At 43.7% G+C, this 22,536-nt stretch overlaps 1 protein-coding gene across 4 annotated transcripts in view; it reads left to right on the forward strand.

Annotated features, from left to right (window-relative positions):
• SBNO1 (strawberry notch homolog 1) overlaps positions 1-22,536 on the forward strand; it is a 64,432-nt gene that overhangs the window by 22,700 nt on the left and 19,196 nt on the right. For all 4 annotated transcript variants that reach the window (XM_055146728.1, XM_055146729.1, XM_055146730.1 and 1 more), the window contains 16 exons: positions 1,505-1,601; positions 3,404-3,564; positions 5,928-6,061; positions 6,234-6,324; positions 7,936-8,097; positions 8,885-9,020; positions 9,748-9,853; positions 9,983-10,136; positions 10,612-10,794; positions 11,823-11,920; positions 13,474-13,625; positions 15,407-15,604; positions 19,367-19,534; positions 19,615-19,790; positions 20,514-20,645; positions 21,116-21,251. In XM_055146728.1, the coding sequence (XP_055002703.1) occupies positions 1,505-1,601; positions 3,404-3,564; positions 5,928-6,061; positions 6,234-6,324; positions 7,936-8,097; positions 8,885-9,020; positions 9,748-9,853; positions 9,983-10,136; positions 10,612-10,794; positions 11,823-11,920; positions 13,474-13,625; positions 15,407-15,604; positions 19,367-19,534; positions 19,615-19,790; positions 20,514-20,645; positions 21,116-21,251 (2,284 nt within the window). The remainder of the gene's footprint in view (positions 1-1,504; positions 1,602-3,403; positions 3,565-5,927; positions 6,062-6,233; positions 6,325-7,935; positions 8,098-8,884; positions 9,021-9,747; positions 9,854-9,982; positions 10,137-10,611; positions 10,795-11,822; positions 11,921-13,473; positions 13,626-15,406; positions 15,605-19,366; positions 19,535-19,614; positions 19,791-20,513; positions 20,646-21,115; positions 21,252-22,536) is intronic.

Below are 22,536 nucleotides of genomic sequence, written 5' to 3' on the forward strand. Positions count from 1 at the left end.
GGATGGAAACAGGTTAGGAGTTGGAGGGACAGGGAACAACCTGATTGGAACCTGGAACCTTGAGCCTGGAGAATCCTTGCTGGCAGGGCCAGCAGTTTAATTGGTGTTTGTGTACTTAAGGTTGAATTTTGGAAAAATGTTTGTGACTCATGTTCCCAGTCTAGCCCATGCTTGTCAACAGTTCTGTGTTATGTTGTTGATTTTTTTTGCCACACCCAGCAGAGTTTAGGGGATGCTCCTTGCTCTGCTCAAGAGACCATATCTGGTTCTTGGGATGGAATCAGGATCAATTACATACAATTCAAGTATTTTATTACTTGTAGTATCTCTTCAGCCCTTAAATTTGATTTTTCTTGGTTTCTGGCTACATAGGGCAGTGCTCCAGGGGTTACCTCCAGCACTGAGAGAATATGCAGTTCTGGGGATTGAGTTTGTTGGTAACACATGAAACTACTAATTTTCAGATTCTTTTTGGCGGGGGTTGGGAGAGGGGCAGGCACACCCAGTGATGCTCAGGACTTCTGACTGTGCACTTAGGGATCACTTCTTGGGGGGTTTGGGGGACCATATGAGATGCTGGAAAATGAGCTTGGCTCAGCTGTGTGCAAGGCAAACACCCTCCCTGCTGTATTCACTCTGGCCTCATGCCTTTACCTTTTAAAAAACATTGTATGTGACTGTGATGATGTTTCACGGCACTTGCCTTATTTTCCTGGTTTAATTTTCACCTAGATGTGCCAAGGCTTATAGAGTAAATGTTATGACTTATCATGTATTTGATTATGTGTGGAACTTACATTTGAATTAAATTTTCTCTTCCTCAGGTGAATCTTAAAACTGCATTGTTTTGGGGCTGGAGCAATAGCACAGCCCCAAAGTAGGGTAGGGTGTTTGCCTTGCACTCGGCCGACCCGGGTTCGATTCCCAGCATCCCATATGGTCCCCCAAGCACTGCCAGGAGTTATTCCTGAGTGCATGAGCCAGGAGTAACCCCTGTGCATTGCCGGGTGTGACCCAAAAAGCAAAAAAAAAAACCAAAAAAAACTGCATTGTTTTATAGTTTTGTTTTGTGGATACGGGGAAAGAAGATGAATGAGCTAAGAGGGTGTGGTATGAGATTCACAGATTCTGCATAGGAGGTTGTATATGGTAAGGGGTTTCATCCCCCTTTTCTTTTTGCTCTTTGTAGTCCTGGAATGGGAACAGTAAGGACTGAGCGATCTGGGAAGGGAGTCGTCAGGGGAAAGTCATTAGCGGTGCGAATGGCAGGATAGAGGTGGAGCCCTGCGCTGATCTTGTTAGGGATGAGATGTGGTCACAGACTGCTTGTCACTGGTGCAGAAGCAAAACTATTAAAGTGGGGCCCAGAGTTTAGGGGATATCAAAGTGGTGTGTCTTTTTCTCAAGACGGAAGATTGTGGGTTTTCCTACACAAGAATTTGCTGATTCTTGGCTGGGCCTTTAATCCCTCTGCTCAGAATTGATATAATCTCTCTGTTTATAGAAAGTCCCTGTTGTGAAAGAAGAAGATGAACCAGAGGAAGAAGATGAAGAAGAAATGGGGCATGCAGAAACCTACGCAGAGTATATGCCAATAAAATGTATGTCTTTGGGATTTGTCAAAATAGTGAGAGTTGGGGCTGGAGCAATAGCACAGCGGGTAGGGCGTTTGCCTTGCACTCGGCCGACCTGGGTTCTAATGCAAGCATCCCATATGGTCCCCTGAGCACCACCAGGAGTAATTCTTGAGTGAAGAGCCAGGAGTAACCCCTGTGCATCGCCGGGTGTGATCCAAAAACCAAAAAAAGAAAAAAGAAAAAAAAATAGTGAGAGTTTTCCTAGTTCTGTTGAATGCACGTACCTTTCCTGTACACACCATTATCTGTCATGACCTGTCAGTGTTGGCAAGTATGAGCTTTGTAAGAGCTTTTTCTGTCTTTGTCAATTTTGGGCTACTTTTTGCTTAGGAAATTGAACCAAATCAAATTGAATTGATTTTAAGCAGTTTGTGGTACACATTTTTGAGAACTAGATGCTTTTTTTAAATATTAAAGCCAAGATTTTCTTTGAAAGATGTTTCAAGATAGTAATATTTTTTTTTTCTTTTTGAGTCACACCTGGTGATGCACAGGGGTTACTCCTGGCTCTGCACTCAGGAATCACTCCTGGCAGTACTCAGGGAACCATATGGGATGCTGGGAATCGAACCCGGGTCAGCTGCGTGCAAGGCAAATGCCCTACCAGCTGTGGTATTGCTCCAGCCCCTCAAGATAGTAATTTTGCATATATTTATTTCACTTGGTTAAAGTGAACGATTTATTCAAATAATGAAATCCTTAGTCTAGGATTCTGGTGTTTTGTTTTTTTTTTTTTAATTGCTGAAGAACAAGGTGATATGAACAAGTTGGATACTTTATCTTTTGTTTTAAGTCAACGGTTATTGAAAAATAAGTCTCTATAGTCAGTTGTGGGGAGCAGACTCAGGTTCACATAGTTGGACAGAGGCACAAAGATGGGCTTGTCTCTGGGGGCAGGGGTCCCCAATCTGGGCAGCAATGCTGGTGGCCCCCAACCCCTCAGGCGGTACAGGCTCCCATGTCCAGTGTAGAAACGGCGAAGAGGTGTCCTGGAGGGAGGAAGCCACTTTCGTCTCAGAAGTTACCTTCTGTGAGCATGTTTCTAATGGACCTTCCCAAAGAGGATCCAACAAAGCAACACCTGACACCCCAATAGTCTCGACCAGAAACCCGGCAATAACCCAAGAGCCCCTCTGGCACCTTGGTGCTAATTTTGTACAAGATTGAACCATTCGAAACAACCTTTCCTCCCACCTTTCCCTGTCGGGTCACATACGCCAACCCCCAGGGAACCACGATTCACAGAGGTTTCCAATGATCCTAAGGAGTGGGGGGAAATCTAGCCTCTGCAAAAAAAAAAAAAAAAATGTATTTTTCAATTCTTGCTAGAGATCAGACGAGATCCGGCGCGTTCAGGGTGGTATGGCCATAGATGGCTGGAGTGATAGCACTGTGGGTGGGGAATTTGCCTTGCATGTGGCCAACCCGTGTTTGATTCCTCCATCCCTCTCAGAGAGCCCAGCAAGCTACCAAGATTACCCTGCCTGCACGGCAGAGCCTGGCAAGCTCCTTGTGGCGTATTTGATATGCCAAAAACAGTAACGAGTCTCACAATGGAGACGTTACTGGTGCCCGCTCGAGCAAATCAGTGAACAACGGGACGATAGTGATAGTCACAGTGATAGTCAGGTAGTATTTTATATTTTACCATCAGTACTTTGCCATTAGCCTGAGTATAAAGTTATAAATTTATTTTTGTAATAACAAAAAGTATTTAAAATGAAGTTTTACTAATCACATTGAAATACGTTTAAATTTTCATTTAGTAAAAATTGGCCTGCGTCACCCAGATGCCGTAGTGGAAACCAGTTCTTTGTCTAGTGTCACTCCTCCCGATGTCTGGTACAAAACATCTATTTCTGAAGAGACCATTGACAATGGCTGGTTATCAGCATTGCAGCTCGAGGCGATCACATATGCAGCCCAGGTGAGTGATACTTTATAACTACGTCTAGAATTTATCTTTAAACTTAGTGTATATAATCTAAAGGGTAAATATCTTGTGTGAATTACTTGTGAATGTGGTTTTTGGAACTCTATGTATTGGGGGGAAAGGGGTAATGTAAATATTGGGAGTGAATTTTCAGTGAATAATTTGTCTTTTTAATTCACTGGGAATTGGTAGTAAAATTTCAAAGTAGATTATTTGACATAGTTAAATTACTGGGAGTCTGACCACAGACATGCATACATGTGTAGACAAACATCTATACAGATCATGACTTTTCCCTTTTTTATGGTAGTGCTGTGTTGAGCCCAGGGTTTGCATTTTTGTGTATGTACTTTTTAACTGAGCCAGAGCCCACCTACTGTTGCAGTTCTTCCTCCCCCCATCATCACCTTCTCTAGAAAGTTAGAAAAAGTTTGAAAATTCTCAGTGGTGGGTACTTACGTAATAAAATGTGGTGTTAATCCATGGTGGATATTTTTCCAACTTTTCTATCATTTCTTTAGCTCTCCGCAGCGTATTCGATATGCCAAATTCAGTAAAAATAACAGGTCTCATTCCCCTGACCCTGAAAAGAGCCTCCAATCGTTGAGAAAAATGAGTAAGGAGAGGCTGCTAAAATCTCAGGGCTGGGACGAATGGAGATGTTACTGGCGCCCGCTTGAGTGAATCGATGACCAATGGGATGACAGTGATGACAGTGATTTATCATTTGGTTTTTGGGCCACTCACAACTTTTATGAAGGCTTGCTCCTGGCTCAGTGCTCAGGAATCATTCCTGATCAGGCTTGGATGACCCTAGCTACTGCTAGCTCTGTACTCGAATCACTTCTGGTGGTGATTGGGAGACTGTATGGGATGCTGAGGATTGATAGGAAGGGCTAGGGAAGTGTTCACTGGTGAAGGGAAGGGTGCTGGAACACTGTATGACTGTATGACCCCACTTTCTACCTGGAATGGCTGTGTGCAAAGTCAACACCTTACCTGCTGTCTTTCTAGTCCTTTTACCAGCTTTTTGAATATGAATTATTCCAGGCTTGCTTTTTCTTTGGAAGCAAGTAGGGTGTTTCAGGATTCTTTTGTTTGGGGGCCACACATGGCAGTGCTCAGGTGTAACCCCTGGGATAGGATACTGGGGGTTTAACCCTGGTTGGCCTCATGCAAGGCCACTGCTCTACTTCCTGTACTCTCCAGGCCCCGAAGGTTCGTATGTTTTATTAAAACTTATTTAGAAAGATGAGGGGAGAGACAGGGAGGAGTGCATATTCAAGAGAACACAGGTTTCTCTACAGTGTAAATATTCGAGCAAAGAAACAGGCTGAGATGAACACGGGCTTAAGGAGCAATCTGGCACGTGTTGTTTTGTTTATTGGGGGTAGGGGTGGGGCATATCCATTAGTGCTCAGGGATCACTCCTGGCTCTCGACTCAAAACCAGATGTAGTTCCCTGCGTCAGTTTGCTTTATCCATTGTATTATCACCAGACATGTGTTAGGAATTTTTGTTTTACCCTGCGTTTTAAAACCAAGTGATGGTCAAACAGCCAATAACCTGTGATGGAAAAGCTTGATAATGCAAGCATTGAAAGGGGGAGTGAGGGCTGGAGCGATAGCAAGCAGGTAGGGCATTTGCCTTGCACGAGACCGACTCGGGTTCTAATCCCAGCATCCCATATGGTCCCCTGAGAACCGACAGGGGTAATTCCTGAGTGAAGAGCCAGGAGTAACCCTGTGCATCGCCAGGTGTCACACCCAAACCCCCCCCCAAAAAAAAAAAAAGAAAAGAAAAAGTAAAGGGGAGTGAATGATGTCCAGCTTGTTTGATTACCTGGAACATGTGATGGTACAAGAAGGAATACAGAATAAAACTGGAGCAAGTATGTACATTAAACCAAACTGTGTTACTCATGTAAAAATCTGTCGTAGGATGGGAGAGATAATATAGCAGGTAAGGAGCTTTGCACACAGCCAATGTGACTTGGTCTCCTCATTCCCGCCAGGAGTGATCCCAGAGTTCAGTTCAGAGTAAAAGGTAAGCCTTGAGCATCACTTAGTATGATCCAAAAACAAACTCAAAAGGATCGTACTATTTTTCTTGTTTTTATTTTGGGACCACACCCAGCTGTGCTCAGGGCTTACTGCTGGCTCAGTGATCATTCCTGGCAGATTTATCGGGACCAGATGGGGTGCTAGAGATCCCACCTGCCTTCTGCAAGGCAGTGCCTTACCACTGTTCTACCTCTCTGTCACCTCAAAGGGTCATATATCAGAATTGTGTATGAAAGCATTACCGACATGATACTTAAAAGGAGTAGATGAATTGACTTTTTTTTTTTTTTAAAGCAACATGAAACGTTTCTACCTAATGGAGATCGTGCTGGCTTCTTAATTGGTGATGGTGCAGGTGTAGGTAAAGGAAGGACCATAGCAGGAATCATCTATGAAAATTATTTGCTGAGTAGGAAAAGAGCATTATGGTGAGTGCAGTTGGCTCACTCTGGAGATTTTCATCTATGAGTAAATTACTTAAATCTTGTGGGTATGGGTTTTACTTTTGTGTTTGTTTTGAAATATCAAGACTTGGCTTTTTTCCTGGGTATTACTAAATGATGCAATGTAAATTTAATATTATTTTATTTTGTGTGGCAGGTTCAGTGTTTCAAATGATTTAAAGTATGATGCTGAAAGAGATTTGAGGGATATTGGAGCAAAAAACATTTTGGTCCATTCATTAAATAAGGTATGAAAACTTTTTGTTTAGTTGATCCTTCAGTGTTGACATATCTGTGAAATGGGAATAATGATAGTTTTGTTGGATCATTAATGATGGCTAAATGAGGTATTTCACAGGAAGATTAGAGTGCTAGTTACAGCCATACTTTGTTGATTGCCACATGCTAATACTTTTGCCACGTAGAGTTCTGTAGTGTCAAATACAGGAGACCTGGTCATGGAGCTGGAACGATAGTACAGGGTGGAGGGTGTTTGCCTTCAACACTGTGGACCCAGTTTTGATCCTCAGCCTCCCATATGGTCCTCTGAGTACCACCAGGAGTAATTCCTGAGTGCAGAGCCAGGAATCACCCCTGGGCATCACTGGGTGTGACCCAAAAAGACACACACACACACACACACACACACACACACAAAATCTAGACCTGGGGCTGGAGCGATAGCACAGCAAGTAGGGCGTTTGCCTTGCACGCGGCCGACCCGGATTCAATTCCCAGCATCCCATATGGTCTCCTGAGCACGGCCAGGGGTAATTCCTGGGTGCAGAGCCAAGAGTAACGCCTGTGCATCTGTGCATCTCCAGGTGTGACCCAAAAAGAAAATAAATAAATAAATAAAAGACCATAACCAGTTCTAAATGAACAAGATTCTAATCACATGAAACTGCTTTAGCACTAAGGCACATTTTCTTCCACTTAAAGCCTTTCTTCCTTCAGTCCCAGAATCTCACAAACAAACAAGTAAGAGGGTTGGAGAGATAGTCCAGAGGGGAAGGCGCTGACTCTGCATGTGCCTGACTTGATCCCCAATGTCCATCTGGTCCCCTCAGCACTACCAGTAGCAGTTTCTGAGTGCAGAACCAGGAGTGTCCCCTCAGCATCACTGGGTGTGACCCAAAATAAAACAAAACCTCAGAGTAGAATAGAGACGAAGTTGCTGCAGTTTTCTCCTTGTCCTTTGGAAATAAATCGAAGCCCTAAATTCATAAATAATGTCTGTGCTCTGTGGGTATTTACTGGTAAGGAAAATACTGTGATTTGAATGATTATTACTAGTTCAAAACTTAAAACAGTATTGGTTGGCATGTTGAAATCTTTTTGTAATGTCATCATAACTGAGAAAAGACCTGTTAAACTATTAGAATTTTTAAGTATTGCAAGTAGAGCACTAGATATTGCCGTTTTCAAGATAAGTCTGATTTGTAATGTTTCTCTTTGGTTTTGAGACTGATGGAGAATGGATTCTTGGATTGTATCATACCTGGGCACATCTGTGATGCATGTACAATGAGGAATTTTTTTTTTATTCTTGGGTCACACCTGGCGATGCTCAGGGGTACTTCTGTCTTTGCACTCAGGAATCACTCCTGGCAGTGCTCAGGGGACCATGTGGGATGCTGGGAATCGAACCTGGGTTGGCAGTGTGCAAGGCAAATGCCTTATTCACTGTGCTATTGCTCCAGCCCCTACAATGAGGAATTCTTGCATGATCTTAGGAGGTCCTTTGACTTCTCAAAGACTGTCACACCCTTGGTGTTTCTTGCTATGAAAGTTTAGGTAGGATAATTGTTTTAGAGAGAAAGGCATATTTATTAAACTATTTTCTTTTCTCTTTTTAGTTTAAGTATGGAAAAATATCTTCGAAACATAATGGAAGTGTGAAAAAAGGTGTCATTTTTGCTACCTATTCTTCCCTTATTGGTGAAAGTCAGTCTGGTGGCAAATACAAAACTAGATTGAAGCAACTGCTACACTGGTGCGGCGATGACTTCGATGGTGTTGTATCCTTTCAGCGAAGGTTCATGGGTTTCCTAGTATCACAAAAGTCAATGTAAAGATAATTAATGTTTGGAAAACAGGAATTTGAGATTATTGCTGGAAGGAGATTTTATTGATGATAGTCTGAGAAGGCCAGAAGGTTGATTTTTTTTCATTGTATCTATCCTGTAGGAAGCTGACACGAGTTCCTGGTTTAGAGAATATTAAGAGGTGTAAGAAGTGCCGACTCCTCTCCTTTCCTTATAGAGTCATATTGATTATTTACATAGTGACATACCTCATTTCCCGGTATGTGAAATGCTGATTAAGTTGGCTGCCAGTCATGCTTCTCCTTAGAGACTTGACCAGAACCATCATTGTGGTGGGCACTGCCACAGTGGGTCCTTTTTTTCAGTCTAGCTATGAGTGTATTTCAGGCTGGACAAGGGACTCCAAGGGCTTCGGTGCGTGTACCTTGCATGCTTGCATGCGGTAGGCCTGGGTTCCATCTATAGCACCATTTGTAACCCAAAACAAAATTTTGTTTTTAACTAAGATTTATAATCACATTCAGTGGATGCCTCTGTGGCTAGGGAAGGCAGGGGGACAAATTGAGAGGCACATAGAGGGCTTAATTTCAAATATTTGTAATCTTGAAGTGAATCTGAAATGACCATGAGATGCTAATGTGCGCTCAGTGGCTTAACATCACCCCACTCCCGATTGTCTTGAAGATTGTCTTGTGAGACACTCCCTAGGGAATCTAGACTTCACTCCCGTGTACTCTGATCCTTAATTCACTCCTTACAGATAGTGTTTGATGAATGTCATAAAGCAAAAAACTTATGTCCTGTTGGTTCTTCAAAGCCAACCAAAACAGGCTTAGCAGTTTTAGAGCTTCAGAACAAATTGCCAAAAGCCAGAGTTGTTTATGCTAGTGCCACTGGTGAGTACTTATTTAACAAGATATACTTGTAAACAGTAGGTTGATGAGTTACCAAGAGGGGAAGGGGTTTTTGGTAAAGGGAAGTTAATTGGTGGTGGAAGGAAATAGGACTTTTGGTGGTGATCATGATAGAGATTCGAGGAATTACAATGCTGTGTTACTTAGTCTGTATATTGTCACAAGCAGTGTTCCTATATCAAAACTTCTTTTATGGACTGGTGAGACAATACCAGGGTTTAAGGTACCAAACTTTAAGACTTTATTCCCTTGTGAAGCTGATCCAATTTCTGTCCTGGCACTGCCCAAAGTGACCCCTGAGAAAAGAACCAGCAGTAAGCCCTGAGCCCTGCCAGGTTATGTCTTAAAGAGAGAAATTTTTAAAAAGTTGTAAAAATAATTAAGATCCCAGTAATATAGTACAGTGGATAAGATACTTACTAGGATTTTATCCCCAGCGTCACTTATGGTTCCCTGAGCACCATTAGGAGTGATCCCTGAGTCCCCTCTGGATGAAATACCCTCTGCCCCTCCCAAAATAAATGTATAAGCTGTCCCGAGAGAGTGTGAAAAGATCAGGGAACTTATCTAGTGTATAGCTATTGCCGGGATCGTGATTTAGTTTTTGGCACCACCATGTATGACCCCAAAACCAAAACATCAGGAATAAGCTTCAAAGGTAGAATCTCAGTTATTTTTTCAACTTTAATTATCTTTTGGGGTGTTCCAGGTGCTTCTGAACCGCGGAACATGGCCTATATGAACCGTCTTGGAATATGGGGTGAGGGGACTCCATTTAGAGAATTCAGTGATTTTATTCAAGCGGTAGAACGGAGGTAAAAAATTTACAATGCATATTATTTTTCCGTAGCAGTCTAGAAAATGTGTTATTCCTAACCTCGTCAATGTATGTTAAAGCCCTACTATATTTAATGATAGCTACTGTCTGTTTCAATTTTATTCAGAGGTGTTGGTGCCATGGAAATAGTTGCTATGGATATGAAACTTAGAGGAATGTACATTGCCCGACAACTAAGCTTTACTGGAGTGACCTTCAAAATTGAGGAAGTTCTTCTTTCTCAGAGCTATGTTAAAATGTATAACAAAGCAGTTAAGCTGGTGAGCATTCTGTTTTTAATTCCTAGTATATTTAATATTGCTGACAATGCATCCATATTGTCCAGGGTAATTTCTTCATTTGCAGGAGTATAATTATGTTGTAAAACAGTAGATTAATCAACAGATTCTAGTTCCAAATTTTCCAAGCTTTTCATTTGGTAGGTAATTCTTCTGACTGTAGTTTTAGAACTCATAAAGAATGAATGTTAATCTAGTGAAGAAATTTAAATTTGAGTGTACTACAATCATTTTGAAGGGGGATGAGTAGTAGTGTAACAGGTGGGGCACCGGCCTTGCATGTGACCAAGGCCCAAAAAGCAAAATAAGTAAAAACATTCGAGATTCTCAAGTTCCTGAAGATACTTCATTGTTTGAATGTCAAATAATCCTGAACTTAACACTGTTTTGTTACGATTGGTCAGTTCAGCAGTGATTCACAGGGAGAAACCCCTAAAGCAGTGTGTGTGTCTTTCAGTGGGTTGTGGCCCGAGAGCGATTCCAGCAAGCTGCAGACCTGATCGACGCTGAGCAGCGAATGAAGAAGTCCATGTGGGGCCAGTTCTGGTCCGCTCACCAGAGGTTTTTCAAGTATCTGTGCATAGCGTCGAAGGTGAAGAGAGTCGTGCAGCTCGCTCGAGAAGAAATCAAGAACGGAAAGGTGAGCAGATGGGGGGGAGATGCCTTTTGCCTCGGGCCTCTGTGGCAATGAAGTTCTTGCCTTTTAAAGAATAGTGGTAAACATGCACTTTAAAAAAAAAAATTAATTGAATCACCATGTGGAAAATTACAAAGCATTCGGGCTTAAGTCTGTTATACAATGATCGAACACTCATTCCTTCACCAGTGCTCATATTCCACCACCAAGAACCCCAGTCTACCTCCCCTCCCACCCCAACGCCCCAGCCTCTGTAGCTGATAATTTTCTTTTTTCTTTTTTAAATTTTTTATTAGAGAATCACTGTGATGTACAGTTGCAAACTTAGGAACTTTTGTGTTTGCATTTCACTCAGACAGTGATTGTTTACCCATCCCTCCACCAGTGCCCATTCACCTCCACCAATGATCCCAATATCCCTCCCACCACCCCCACCCCATACCCCACCACCCCACCCTGCCTCTGTGGCAGGGTATTCTCCTTTTAAACATGCACTTTTAGGGCCAAAGACGTACTGCAGGAATTTAGGTATTTGCCTTGTACTTTGCCAATTTCAGTTTGATCCCTGGCCCAGCAGCCTAGCACTGTGGTCCCCTGAGCATGTGCCTCTGGCCTCTGTGCCTAGCTCCCAGACCCTTGGACAGTACAGTTTTATTCTTTTGTGAAACCATGTTACTCGTTTTGGTTTTTACTTTGGGACCACTTCTGTAAGTGCTTAGAGGACAATATGGTGCCAGTGATCAAACCAACCCAGACTTCTGGTGCACAAAGCATGTACTCTAGCCCTGAGTTAGAGCTATCTAACTGAGCAATCTCTGGCCCTGAAGCCGTTAAAAAATATATACATCATTAAACTACAGTTAGGGCCAGTGAGAGAAACAACCTGCATGCTTTGCATGGTCCCTGGGAGCTTAGCTGGTCTAGCTTCTGAGCACCCACAACTCATCCCTTCCAGCCCCCCCCCAAAAGGAACAACATGTATCATTTCACTACTTGTATTTTTATGTTCTTCTTGTGTTTATTTCCCACAGTGTGTTGTGATTGGTCTGCAGTCCACAGGAGAAGCAAGGACGCTAGAAGCCTTGGAAGAGGGTGGAGGAGAATTAAATGATTTTGTTTCAACTGCCAAGTAATGTTTTGGATTCTAACTTTCAATTAAATTTCACCTCACTCTTTATAGTCTTTATATCATCTTTTAAAGGTTATCTGGTCTTAGGTTTTATTGTTTGTTTGTTTGTTTGTTTTGGCTTTTTGGGTCACACCCGGCGATGCACAGGGGTTAGTCCTGGCTCTGCACTCAGGAATTACCCCTGGTAGTGCTCAGGGGACCATATGGGATGCTGGGAATAGAACCCAGGTCGGCCGCATGCAAGGCAAACTCCCTCCCCGCTGTGCTATCGCTCTAGTCCCAGGTCTTAGGTTTTATAATTCTGTGATTTTTTTTTTCCATAACAGTATTTTTGTTCTGAAAAGAGCAGAGCAGTGCTGAAAAGTCAAGCCTTTTGAAACAAGTATTATTGATTATTATGCATAGTATTTGAACAAAAACAAGGGCTTGAATCTCTTTTGTCGTGTACATTTTAGGATTCTGTGACAGTTTGGTTTTGTTTCAGTTTATGAGTTTGAAATTATTGTCTATTAGAAGTGCAATTAATAGTTTATCAAAGCTTAGAAATATTTATATAAAACCTGGAAGCAGTCATGATATATTCTTACCCTTTGTTTTAGGGGGGTTCATACCCGGTGATGCACAGGGGTTACTTCTGACTTTACACTCAGGAATTACTCCTGGCAGTGCTCAGGGGACCATAAGGGGTGCTGGAAATCGGACCCGGGTCTGCCCTGTGCAAGGCAAATGCCCTATCTGCTGTACTATCGATCCAGCCCCCTTGTAAAGAGTTTTAAAACTATTTTGAGCATCGCTTTATCAATTTGTTGGCTTAAGCTGCCACTTGTAACTCTAGTGGTAAAATTGTCATGTTGCCTTAGAGGGGATTATTCAGGTGATTTCTACTTAGATTTAGATGATTGATAATTATGTTTTGCATTTGCCAGTCTTTACCTTTTCTAGGATTTCCATATTTCAAAAGGTAGACATTTATCATATATAGCTTTGAGCAGTTAAAGTAACTAATCCAAAATGAGATGTTCCATAAGTATAAATATAAATCAGGTTTAAGATTCCTATGAAAATACAAAGTGTCGGGTTAATAACATGTTCAAGAGATACATTGAAAGTAAAACTTACTAAAGTCAGTTTTTCGGTTCCTTTGACTTTTTAATTTTTTCTTTTTGGGTCACACTGGGCGATGCACAGAGGTTCCTCCTGGCTTTGCACTCAGGAATTAATCCTGGCGGTGCTCAGGGGACCATATGGGAAATGCTGGGGATTGAACCTGGTCGGCCTTATGCAAGGGAAATGCCCTACCCGCTGTGCTATCGCTCCAGCCCCTCCTTTGACTTTTTAATGTAGCTACTAGGCACTAAAAATTGCGTATGGACTTGATTTATATTTCAATGTAATTTCTTGACGTGGAAAATTAAATTTTATCTGAGTACTATTACTATTTTCTAAGATTGAGCAAAGCCTATTTATGTTTGAGAAATATTTTCTTTTAGACTTTAGATACATCATAATTGTAAACCCAACTGTGTAATTGTCATTTTTTTCTCCTTCCACAGAGGAGTATTGCAGTCACTCATTGAAAAACACTTCCCTGCTCCAGACAGGAAAAAACTTTATAGTTTGCTTGGAATTGATTTGACAGCTCCAAGTAACAATAGTTCTCCAAGAGATAGTCCATGCAAAGAAAATAAAGTAAAGAAGCGAAAAGGTGTGTGCTTTTCAGAAACAGTTGATGCCGGAATGAATCTCTCAGCAGTGCTCCCTCTCTCCCTCCTTCTATCCCTCCATCCCTCGGGGGGCGTTGTGACTCTAGGTCTCCTATCTGGAAGCCTTACACTGGAGTGTTGAAGCACACCCCCAGCTGCAGTTGCATATTTTTATCATCATTCATGATTTGAGTTTTTTGGTTATTTTGTTTTTCCTTTTTAAAAGTTTAAGACCAATTCTGGCAGTCTTTTTTTTTTTTTTTTTTTGCTTTTTGGGTCACACCCGGCTATGCACAGGGGTCACTCCTGGCTCTGCACTCAGGAATTACCCCTGGCGGTGCTCAGGAGACCATATGGGATGCTGGGAATCGAACCCGGGTCGGCCGCGTGCAAGGCAAACGCCCTACCCGCTGTGCTATCGCTCCAGAATTCTGGCAGTCTTGAGGGACCCTATGGGGTGCCAGGATCAAACTCAGGTCAACCTAAGGCAAATGGCCAACCTGCTGTATTGTCTCTCCAGCCCTTCATATAGATTTTTTTTTGTTTTTTTTGTTTGTTTTGTTTTTTTTGGGGGGGGGGTTCACATCCAGTGATGTGCAGGAATTACTCTTGGTGTGCTTAGGGATCTTGGGGACCATATGGGATTCTGGGGATTGAACTCGGTTGCCATGTGCAAGGCAATTGCCCTCCCCACTGTACTGTTGCTCCAGTCCCCCTCATACAGTTTTGAGTGTACAGTTAACTGCACTCTGACTTAAATATGGAGCAGTGATTATTTGCCAGGTAGTTTGCTGAGCACTGGCCATATGCTATCAAGAGTTTATGGAATTTGGTTTGGGATAGATAGTCAAGTGGCAGAATACTTGCATAACGTATGGCAGGCCGCTAGTTCATCCTTGGCATCACATGGACCCCAGACCCCCTTGCTCCAGCATTGGTGGCCCTAGAGCACTGCTGAGGATTGCCCACTTTAATGACCTGTTATGGAGTTGGGAAGGGAGTTGATTATATAGGAGGTAGGGCGCCTGCCTTACACATGGCTCACGAAGCTCCTATTCGTTGATTCTCATATGGTCCCTGAGCCAGGAATGAGTCCAGAGTACAGCCAGGTGGCTCCCAAACAAAAAAACAAACCCCAGGTTAGGGCGTGTGTAGCTTGTGCTTCAACACTGATTTCTCCATGACTCCCTTGAAGGCAGTCTTTTGAGTTTGTACCTATGTATGTATTTCCTTTTTTTTTGTTTTTTGTTTTTGGGCCACACCCTCCCATGCTCAGTGGTTACTCAGGGCTCTGCACTCGTGGTGTTCAGGGGCCATGTGGGATGCCGAGAATTGAAGCCAGGTTGGCTATGTTCAAGGCACACACCCGCCCTGCAATACTGTTGCTTGAGTCTCTGTATGTTTCTCAGTATAATTTACTTGTACACAATCAGGTTTCTGTGCAAATCCAAGAGGTTAGTGTTTGTGAATTTTGTGTATGTTAGTAAATGTCTCTAGTAAATCAATTGTGATAAGATGAATTTATTTCCTATGTCTCTTTTTCTGTGTGTGTATGGCCTTTTTTGCCACACCCAGCAAAAATTAGAGGTTACTCCTGTCTCTGCACACAGCAACTACTCCTGGAGATGCTCAGGGGACTGTATAGGGTGCCGGGGATCAAATTGGGTCAGCCAAGTACAAGGCAAACGCCTCATCCGCTGTACTTTCACTCTGCCTTGATTTCCTGCACCTATAGAGCATTGATTTTGAACTCACTTTTTTGGGGGGGTTTATGTGTGGGTAGGTGAAGAAATTACTCGAGAATCTAAAAAAGCACGAAAAGTTGGTGGCCTTACTGGTAGCAGTTCCGATGATAGCGGAAGTGAGTCTGATGCCTCTGGTAACGAAGAGAGTGATTATGAGAGCTCTAAAAACATGAGTTCTGGCGATGACGACGACTTCAACCCATTTAGAGATGAGTCTAGTGAGGATGATGAAGATGGTAAGTTCATCCATGTGTTTTAAATGTAAAATAAAAGTTAAGTGGTTAATAAAATTGAACTAGAATTTTTTCAAAACTTTATTATTTTTATAATAGTGTAATGTTTTGTATACAAAGCTACTGGACCTGAATTTAAGACTAGTTCTGGGGCTGGAGCGATAGCACAGCAGTTAGGGCGTTTGCCTTGCGCATGGCCGACCCGGGTTTGATTCCCAGCATCCCATATGGTCCCCTGAGCACCGCCAGGGGTAATTCCTGACTCCAGAGCTGGGTGTGACCCAAAATAGAGAAAAAACAACAACAAAAACTATTTTTAAGGGGCTGGAACTATTCTGCCTTTTTTGCCTTACAAGCAGCTGACCTGGGTTTGATCCCTGGTATCCTGTATGGTCCCTCAAACTCCACCAGAAGTGATCCCTGATGTCCTGAGCACAGCTGGGTATGACCCTGAAACCAAATAAACTACTTCTGAGGGATACGCTCATTGGTAAAAGTGCATTGTAGCACTGTCGCAATGTAGCACTGGTGTTGCGTTGTTCATCTATTTGCTCAAACAGGCATCAGTAATGACTCCAGTGTGAGACTTGCTAATGTGTTTGGCATATCGAATACACCACCGGTATCTTGTCAGGCTCTGTCGTGCGGGCGGGATACGTTCTGTAGCTTGCCGGGCTCTCCGAGAGGGATGGAGGAATCAAACCTGAGTCAGCCGCATGCAAGGCAAACGTCCTACCCGCTGTGCTATCGCATATTGCATATCACATATAAAGTCCTGCTTTTTTTTTTTTTTTTTTTTTGGTGGGGTGGTGGATCATACCCAGAGATACTCAGAGGTTACTCCTAGCTCTGCACTCAAGAATTACTCCTGGTGGTGCTAAGGGCACCATATGGGATGCTGGGGATTGAACCCAGGTTGGATGTGTGCAAGTCAAATGCCCTACCTGCTGTTCTAATGCTATGGCTCCAGACTTTAAAAAGTGCATGTCTTGGGGCTGGAGTGATAGCACAGTGAGTAGGGCATTTGCCTTGCATGCAACCAACCTGGGTTCAATTCCCAGCATCCTATATGGTCCTCCGAGCACCACCAGGAGTAATTCCTGAGTGCATGAGCCAGGAGTAACCCTGTGCATCGTTGGTTCCTCAAAAAGAGGAAAAAAAAAAGTAAAGTATGTGTCTTGAGAAACCTTGGTTTAATTTTTAGCATCACGCACTCAAAAAGCATCACACACTCTTGGGGCTGGAGTGATAACACAGTGGGTAGGGCGTTTGCCTTGCAATCGGCCGACCCGGGTTCGATTCCCAGCATCCCATATAGTCCTCCAGCACCGCCAGGATTAATTCCTGATTGTAGAGCCAGGAGTAACCCCTGTGTATCGCTAGATGTGAACCAAAAAAAGCAATTTAAAAAAAAGTCAATCTTTTCTGGGTTGTAGATGTAACTTGATGGTATCGAGTATATGCATGTGTGAGGTCATAGATTTTATCCCTGACACCAAAAGATAAATCACTTTTATTTTCTTTTTGGGTCATACCTGGTTATGCACAGGGTTTACTCCTGGCTCTGCACTCAGGAATTACTCCTGGCAGTGCTCAGGGGACCATATGGGATGCTGGGAATCCAACCTGAGTCGGCCAGGTGCAAGGCAAACGTCCTACCCGCTGTTCTGTTGCTCCAGCCCCAATAAATCACTTTTTATGCAGTACAATTTTTAATATTTGGCTTGATAGAGACTCCAAGCTTGTCTTCTGAAAGTGTAGCTCATATATGAGGTGATGACTATGTAAAAACACAAAAAGAGAAGAGAGCCCACCAGGGCTCTATCTCTCCTGCTGCCGGCGTTCGGTAGTCTTCAGCCGCTTCCCCACCCCGGGGAGGTTGATGGTGATGATGAGGCAGGCGAAGGAAGGAAGAAGGCCAAACTGGTTGCTCGATCAGTTTATTTCTTTCTCTCTTTGTGCTTCTCTCCCTGTTCTCGATCTCTCTCTGGATCTTCCTCTATCCCCTTTTCTCGCTCTCACTTCTTTCACCTCATCCTCTGCTTATGTGTGTGCCACTGTGCTCTCTTCTGTCTGTCTCTCTGCGTCTGTGTCTTCTTCCTGTCTTCTTCTGCCTCCTTCTTCCTCTGTCTCCCTTGTCTTCTTTCTCCTATCACTGTCTCTTCTATCTCCCCTCAGTGCCCCACAGTCTTAGTTTATATAGCAAATTACATAGGGTGGTGACACAAAGGTGGGTTTAACATCAACAAATCAACAAAGAAGGCTAAGACCATTTCTTGAGGAGATTAACAAAATCTCATCTAAGGAAATCTCATCTAAGGAGATCCACTCAAGGGTGGGGGGTCCAAACAAGGGTGTATCGGGGTGTGAGCTAGTAATCTACTTAAATAGTTATAGTAAATATACTTTTTTTTTTTTTTTTTTGCTTTTTGGGGTCACACCCGGCTCTGCACAGGGGTTACTCCTGGCTCTGCACTCAGGAATTATCCCTGGCGGTGCTCAGGGGACCATATAGGATGCTGGGAATCGAACCTGGGTCGGTTGGTCGCGTGCAAGGCAAACGCCCTACCCGCTGTGCTATCGCTCCAGCCCCAGTAAATCTACTTCTAATATTTCTAGCAATGTCATTCAGTATGAGCACAGTAAGAGATATAACCTTAAAGTTTGGTTCTTCCTGAGGACATTCACTGTATAATCCAGACCACAGTCCTCAGGCCAGGTTAGTCTTCCTAACCCCAGCAGGGTTACTTTTGTTACTTTTGGATCATAACAGCATTATCCATGATCATGCCCTCAATTTATAGTTGAGTATTGTGGTGCTTTGGCCTGGCCCATTTCAATGCCAGGGTAGCACATAACTCACTGCTTGCCCTGGATCCATCCTGTCCCTCGTCGGGATCCTGCTTTTGGGGTGCTAGGAACTGAGGGCAACTGAGTTAAGAAAGCAAATGCCCAGGAGTAAATATTATTGGAGTCAATCAACTCCCAAGTTACAAGCACAATATTGTCTTCTTGTTTTCATACAGAAAGGACATTGCTTTAAGGTAAACTATGTTCCCTAAGGCAAGGGTAAAAGGACAAATCCCATGTTATCCTACAGATGACCTCAACTCGGTGGTGGTTTTGGTTTTTTTTTTTTTTTTTGGCAGGGGTGGTTGGGGGCCACACACCTGGCAGTGCTCAGGACTTTTCGGCTATCTGGCTACACTCTGTATCACTTTTTATTGGGGGGGGGTGTCACACCTGGTGATGCACAAGGCTTAATCCTAGCTTTGCACTCAGGAATTACTCCTGGCTGTGCTTGGGGGACTATATGGATACTGGGAGTTGAACCTGAGTCAGCCACATGCAAGGCAAACGCCCTACCTGCTATGCTATCTCTCCAGCCCTTGTATCACTCTTGTCGAGCCTGGAATATCATGTACAGGAATGAACCTGTACTCTCTAGCCCCCAAGCTGCACTTTGAACCTTAAAGTACTGAATTGATCCCATGGTGTTAGGGTGTACTTACGGACCACCTATTTTAGTGGTTGTTCCTCAGTTTCAGGACTGCTTCCTTTAAAAGATGAGTGAGATTTTGCACTTAATCTTGCTTCTTGGCCTTATCCAGCGGTGCTTGGGGCTTCCTCTCGACACTGCTTAGGGATCACTCTTTGAGGTGCCCTGGGGACGATGTGCCGTGCCCATATCCTGTGTTAATAGTGAACCATATGTGGTTTATACACTGTCTGAAAAATGATTTGAAGTGTATATTTCACTTTCAGATCCCTGGTTAATCAGAAAAGATCATAAGAAGAACAAAGATAAAAAAAAGAGGAAAAGCATCGATCCAGATTCTATTCAAAGTGCCTTATTAGCGTCAGGGCTGGGCTCAAAGCGGCCCAGTTTCTCATCCACACCCGTCATTGCCCCTGCTCCTAACAGCGCACCAGGTAACCAACCTTGCTTTCCTGTGGGGTATTTCTAAATGAGTAATAAACTATCCTGATTTTAACCAATGCCTTTTGTTTAGCTAACAGTAACACCAACAGTAACAGTAGCCTTATAACAAGTCAGGATGCTGTGGAAAGGGCCCAGCAGATGAAGAAAGACCTACTGGATAAATTAGAAAAATTAGCTGAAGACCTCCCGCCCAATACCCTGGATGAGCTCATCGATGAACTCGGAGGGCCTGAGAATGTTGCTGAGGTACGTGCCACTTGATTGGGGCTGTGTCTCTCATGGCATTTGCCAGTTTATTCTTATGGAGGTGAGGGCTCCTGCTGTGTGCTTAAGGGTTCAGAGGTGGTGTAGGTCATCTAGTGTGGGTCGGCCGCCTGGAGAGCAAGCACCTTATCACAAGGCCAATCTCAGTCGCTCTGGCCTTGGCCCTAACTTCTTACTCTTTATCTGAGTGTCTGCTCCCCGCTGGAATTTGAACTTTCAGAACAGGCTGTTGCAAAGTCTGGTGCAGTAAAAGCTGCACAGTACTCTTAGGACGGAGGCCTAAGTCTTACATGTCATAGACATGCTTTATGGGATCACTGTATCACTGTTTTCCCGTTGTTTGCCGATTTCCTCGAGCGGGCACCAGTAATGTCTCTGTTATACTCAGCCGTGAGATTTTAGCAGCCTCTCCTTACTCTTCTTTACCAACGATTGGAGGCTCTTTTAGGGTCAGGAGAATGAGACCTATTGTTACTGTTGTTGGTATATCGAGTACGTCAAGGGTAGCTTGCTAGGGCTCTGCTGTGCAGGTGGGATACTTTCAGTAGCTTGCCAGGCTCTCCAAGAGGTATATATATATCTGTTACTGTATTTGGGATATGAATACGCCACGGGGAGATTGCCAGGCTCTCCCGAGCGGGCAATAGACTCTCTGTAGCTTGTCAGGTTCTCCAAGAGCTTTATGGGATACTGTTTGATTTCCAGATGACTGGCCGGAAAGGAAGGGTTGTAAGCAATGATGATGGAAGCATTTCTTATGAGTCCAGGTCTGAAATTGATGTCCCCGTGGAGATACTAAATATCACAGAAAAACAAAGATTTATGGATGGAGAAAAGGTATGTCTTTCTGGTCTGCTTTTTAATGACAGTGAATCATGCCAGTGTATTTATTTCTCGGGGCTTTTTGGGTTTGCTCCTGGCTCTGCCTTTGGAAGTCTTTACTAGTTTGGCTTGGGGCTGTTTGTGTGTGCAAACCTTCCCAGCAGTGGCTTGGGGCCCAGATGCCGCTCCTGGTAAGTCTAGCCTCTGCCTGTGGATGAAGACCCCTGTATTCTCAATTGTTAAGGACATCAGGGTGCTTTTCTTGCCACTCACAGACAGGCAGGCGGAGCTGCAGGGGAGACTGGAACAGCATCATCTCCATTCTGGGTAGCTGTGTATTTAAACTTTGTGTCCATGATGAAGAGTGGGAGAATAGAAATAGGTAGATTGTCAATAGTGTAATGAGAGATTTTGGTGGGGGGGCTGTTTCCTGATTTCTTTGTGTAAAAGTGATCTTTTTCTTTTCTTTCACACGTTTGATATAGAATATTGCGATCATCTCGGAAGCTGCCAGCTCAGGCATTTCATTACAAGCAGATCGGAGAGCTAAAAATCAAAGACGAAGAGTCCACATGACTCTGGAGTTGCCCTGGAGTGCAGATAGAGCAATTCAGCAGTTCGGTGGGTTCCTTATGTAGAGCCAGTGCATAATAACTGAATTGTTTCTGTTTTTTTCTCTTATGTTTGCGGGGATTGCATGTGGTGATCCTCATCATTATGAGGTACCAGGATCAGTCCTAGAGGCTCACAGGACACAAGCCACATCCCTGTTGCAGAAATTCTTTTTTTTTTATCTGCATCAGAATACATACAAGTTTCTGTGTTTTTCTCAGTACAATTTCTAAATTCAGAACAGAGGGCCGGAGCAGTATTACATCAGGGAGGGCACTTGCCTTGCATTCAGCCGACCCGGGTTTGATTACCAGCATCCCATATGGTCCCTAGTACCACCAGGAGTAACCTCTGAGCATCGCTGGGTGTGATCCAAAAAGCAAAAAAATCAGAAGAGAAAAATATATATATACATCTATAAGAGAGGCCAGGGAGAGAATTCATATGGTTTTAGCTCTGGCTGAAAAGTCCTCTCACCCTTGGGGCTGGAGCAATAGCACAGTAAGTAGGGCGTTGGCCTTGCACACCGCCAACCCGGGTTCGATTTCCAGCATCCCATATGGTCCCCTGTGCGCTGCCAGGAGTGATTCCCGAGTGCATGAGCCAGGAATAACCCCTGTGCATCGCCAGGTGTAACCCAAAAAGAAAACACACACATACACACACACACACACACACACACACAAAGTTCCCCTCACCCAATGTATCAGGTAAAGGCCTTGGTAGAATCAGACATGCAGTGCATTCGGGATTTTAATGGGCACTCTTGCATTACAGCCAGGAAAATACCATTGCTGCCTGCAGTGTGGATGGACTATAGCCATCCTGGAGCAGGCACTGCTTCTCTTGGGCTCTTTTGGGGCTTGTCTGCTCTTTTTTCTCTCATTTTCGTGTCTGTGATCTGGGAACTTGAAATGACAATTTTGGGGGAATCCAGCAGCACATTTGGAACACTGTAGTTAAATGCAGGAAGCCAGAGAGAGATGGCACAATCCCTATCCCCTCTAGGACCAATCCCTGAGTGCAGGGATGGGAGTGAGCCCTGAGCACCCTCACTGGGTATGGCGCCAAAACAAAAAAGGAAATGAGGGGCCGGAGCGATGGCACAGCGGGTAGGGCATTTGCCTTGCACTCGGCTGACCTGGGTTCGATCCCCAGCACCCCATATGGTCCCCCAAGCACTGCAGGAGCAATTCCTGAGTGCAGAGCCAGGAGTAACCCCTGAGCATCTCTGGGTGTGACCCAAAAAGCAAAAAAAAAAAAAGGAAATGAATAGTAGCCATGTACTTGTTGG

The sequence above is a fragment of the Sorex araneus genome, chromosome 9, assembly GCF_027595985.1.
Source record: "Sorex araneus isolate mSorAra2 chromosome 9, mSorAra2.pri, whole genome shotgun sequence".
NCBI lineage: Eukaryota > Metazoa > Chordata > Mammalia > Eulipotyphla > Soricidae > Sorex > Sorex araneus.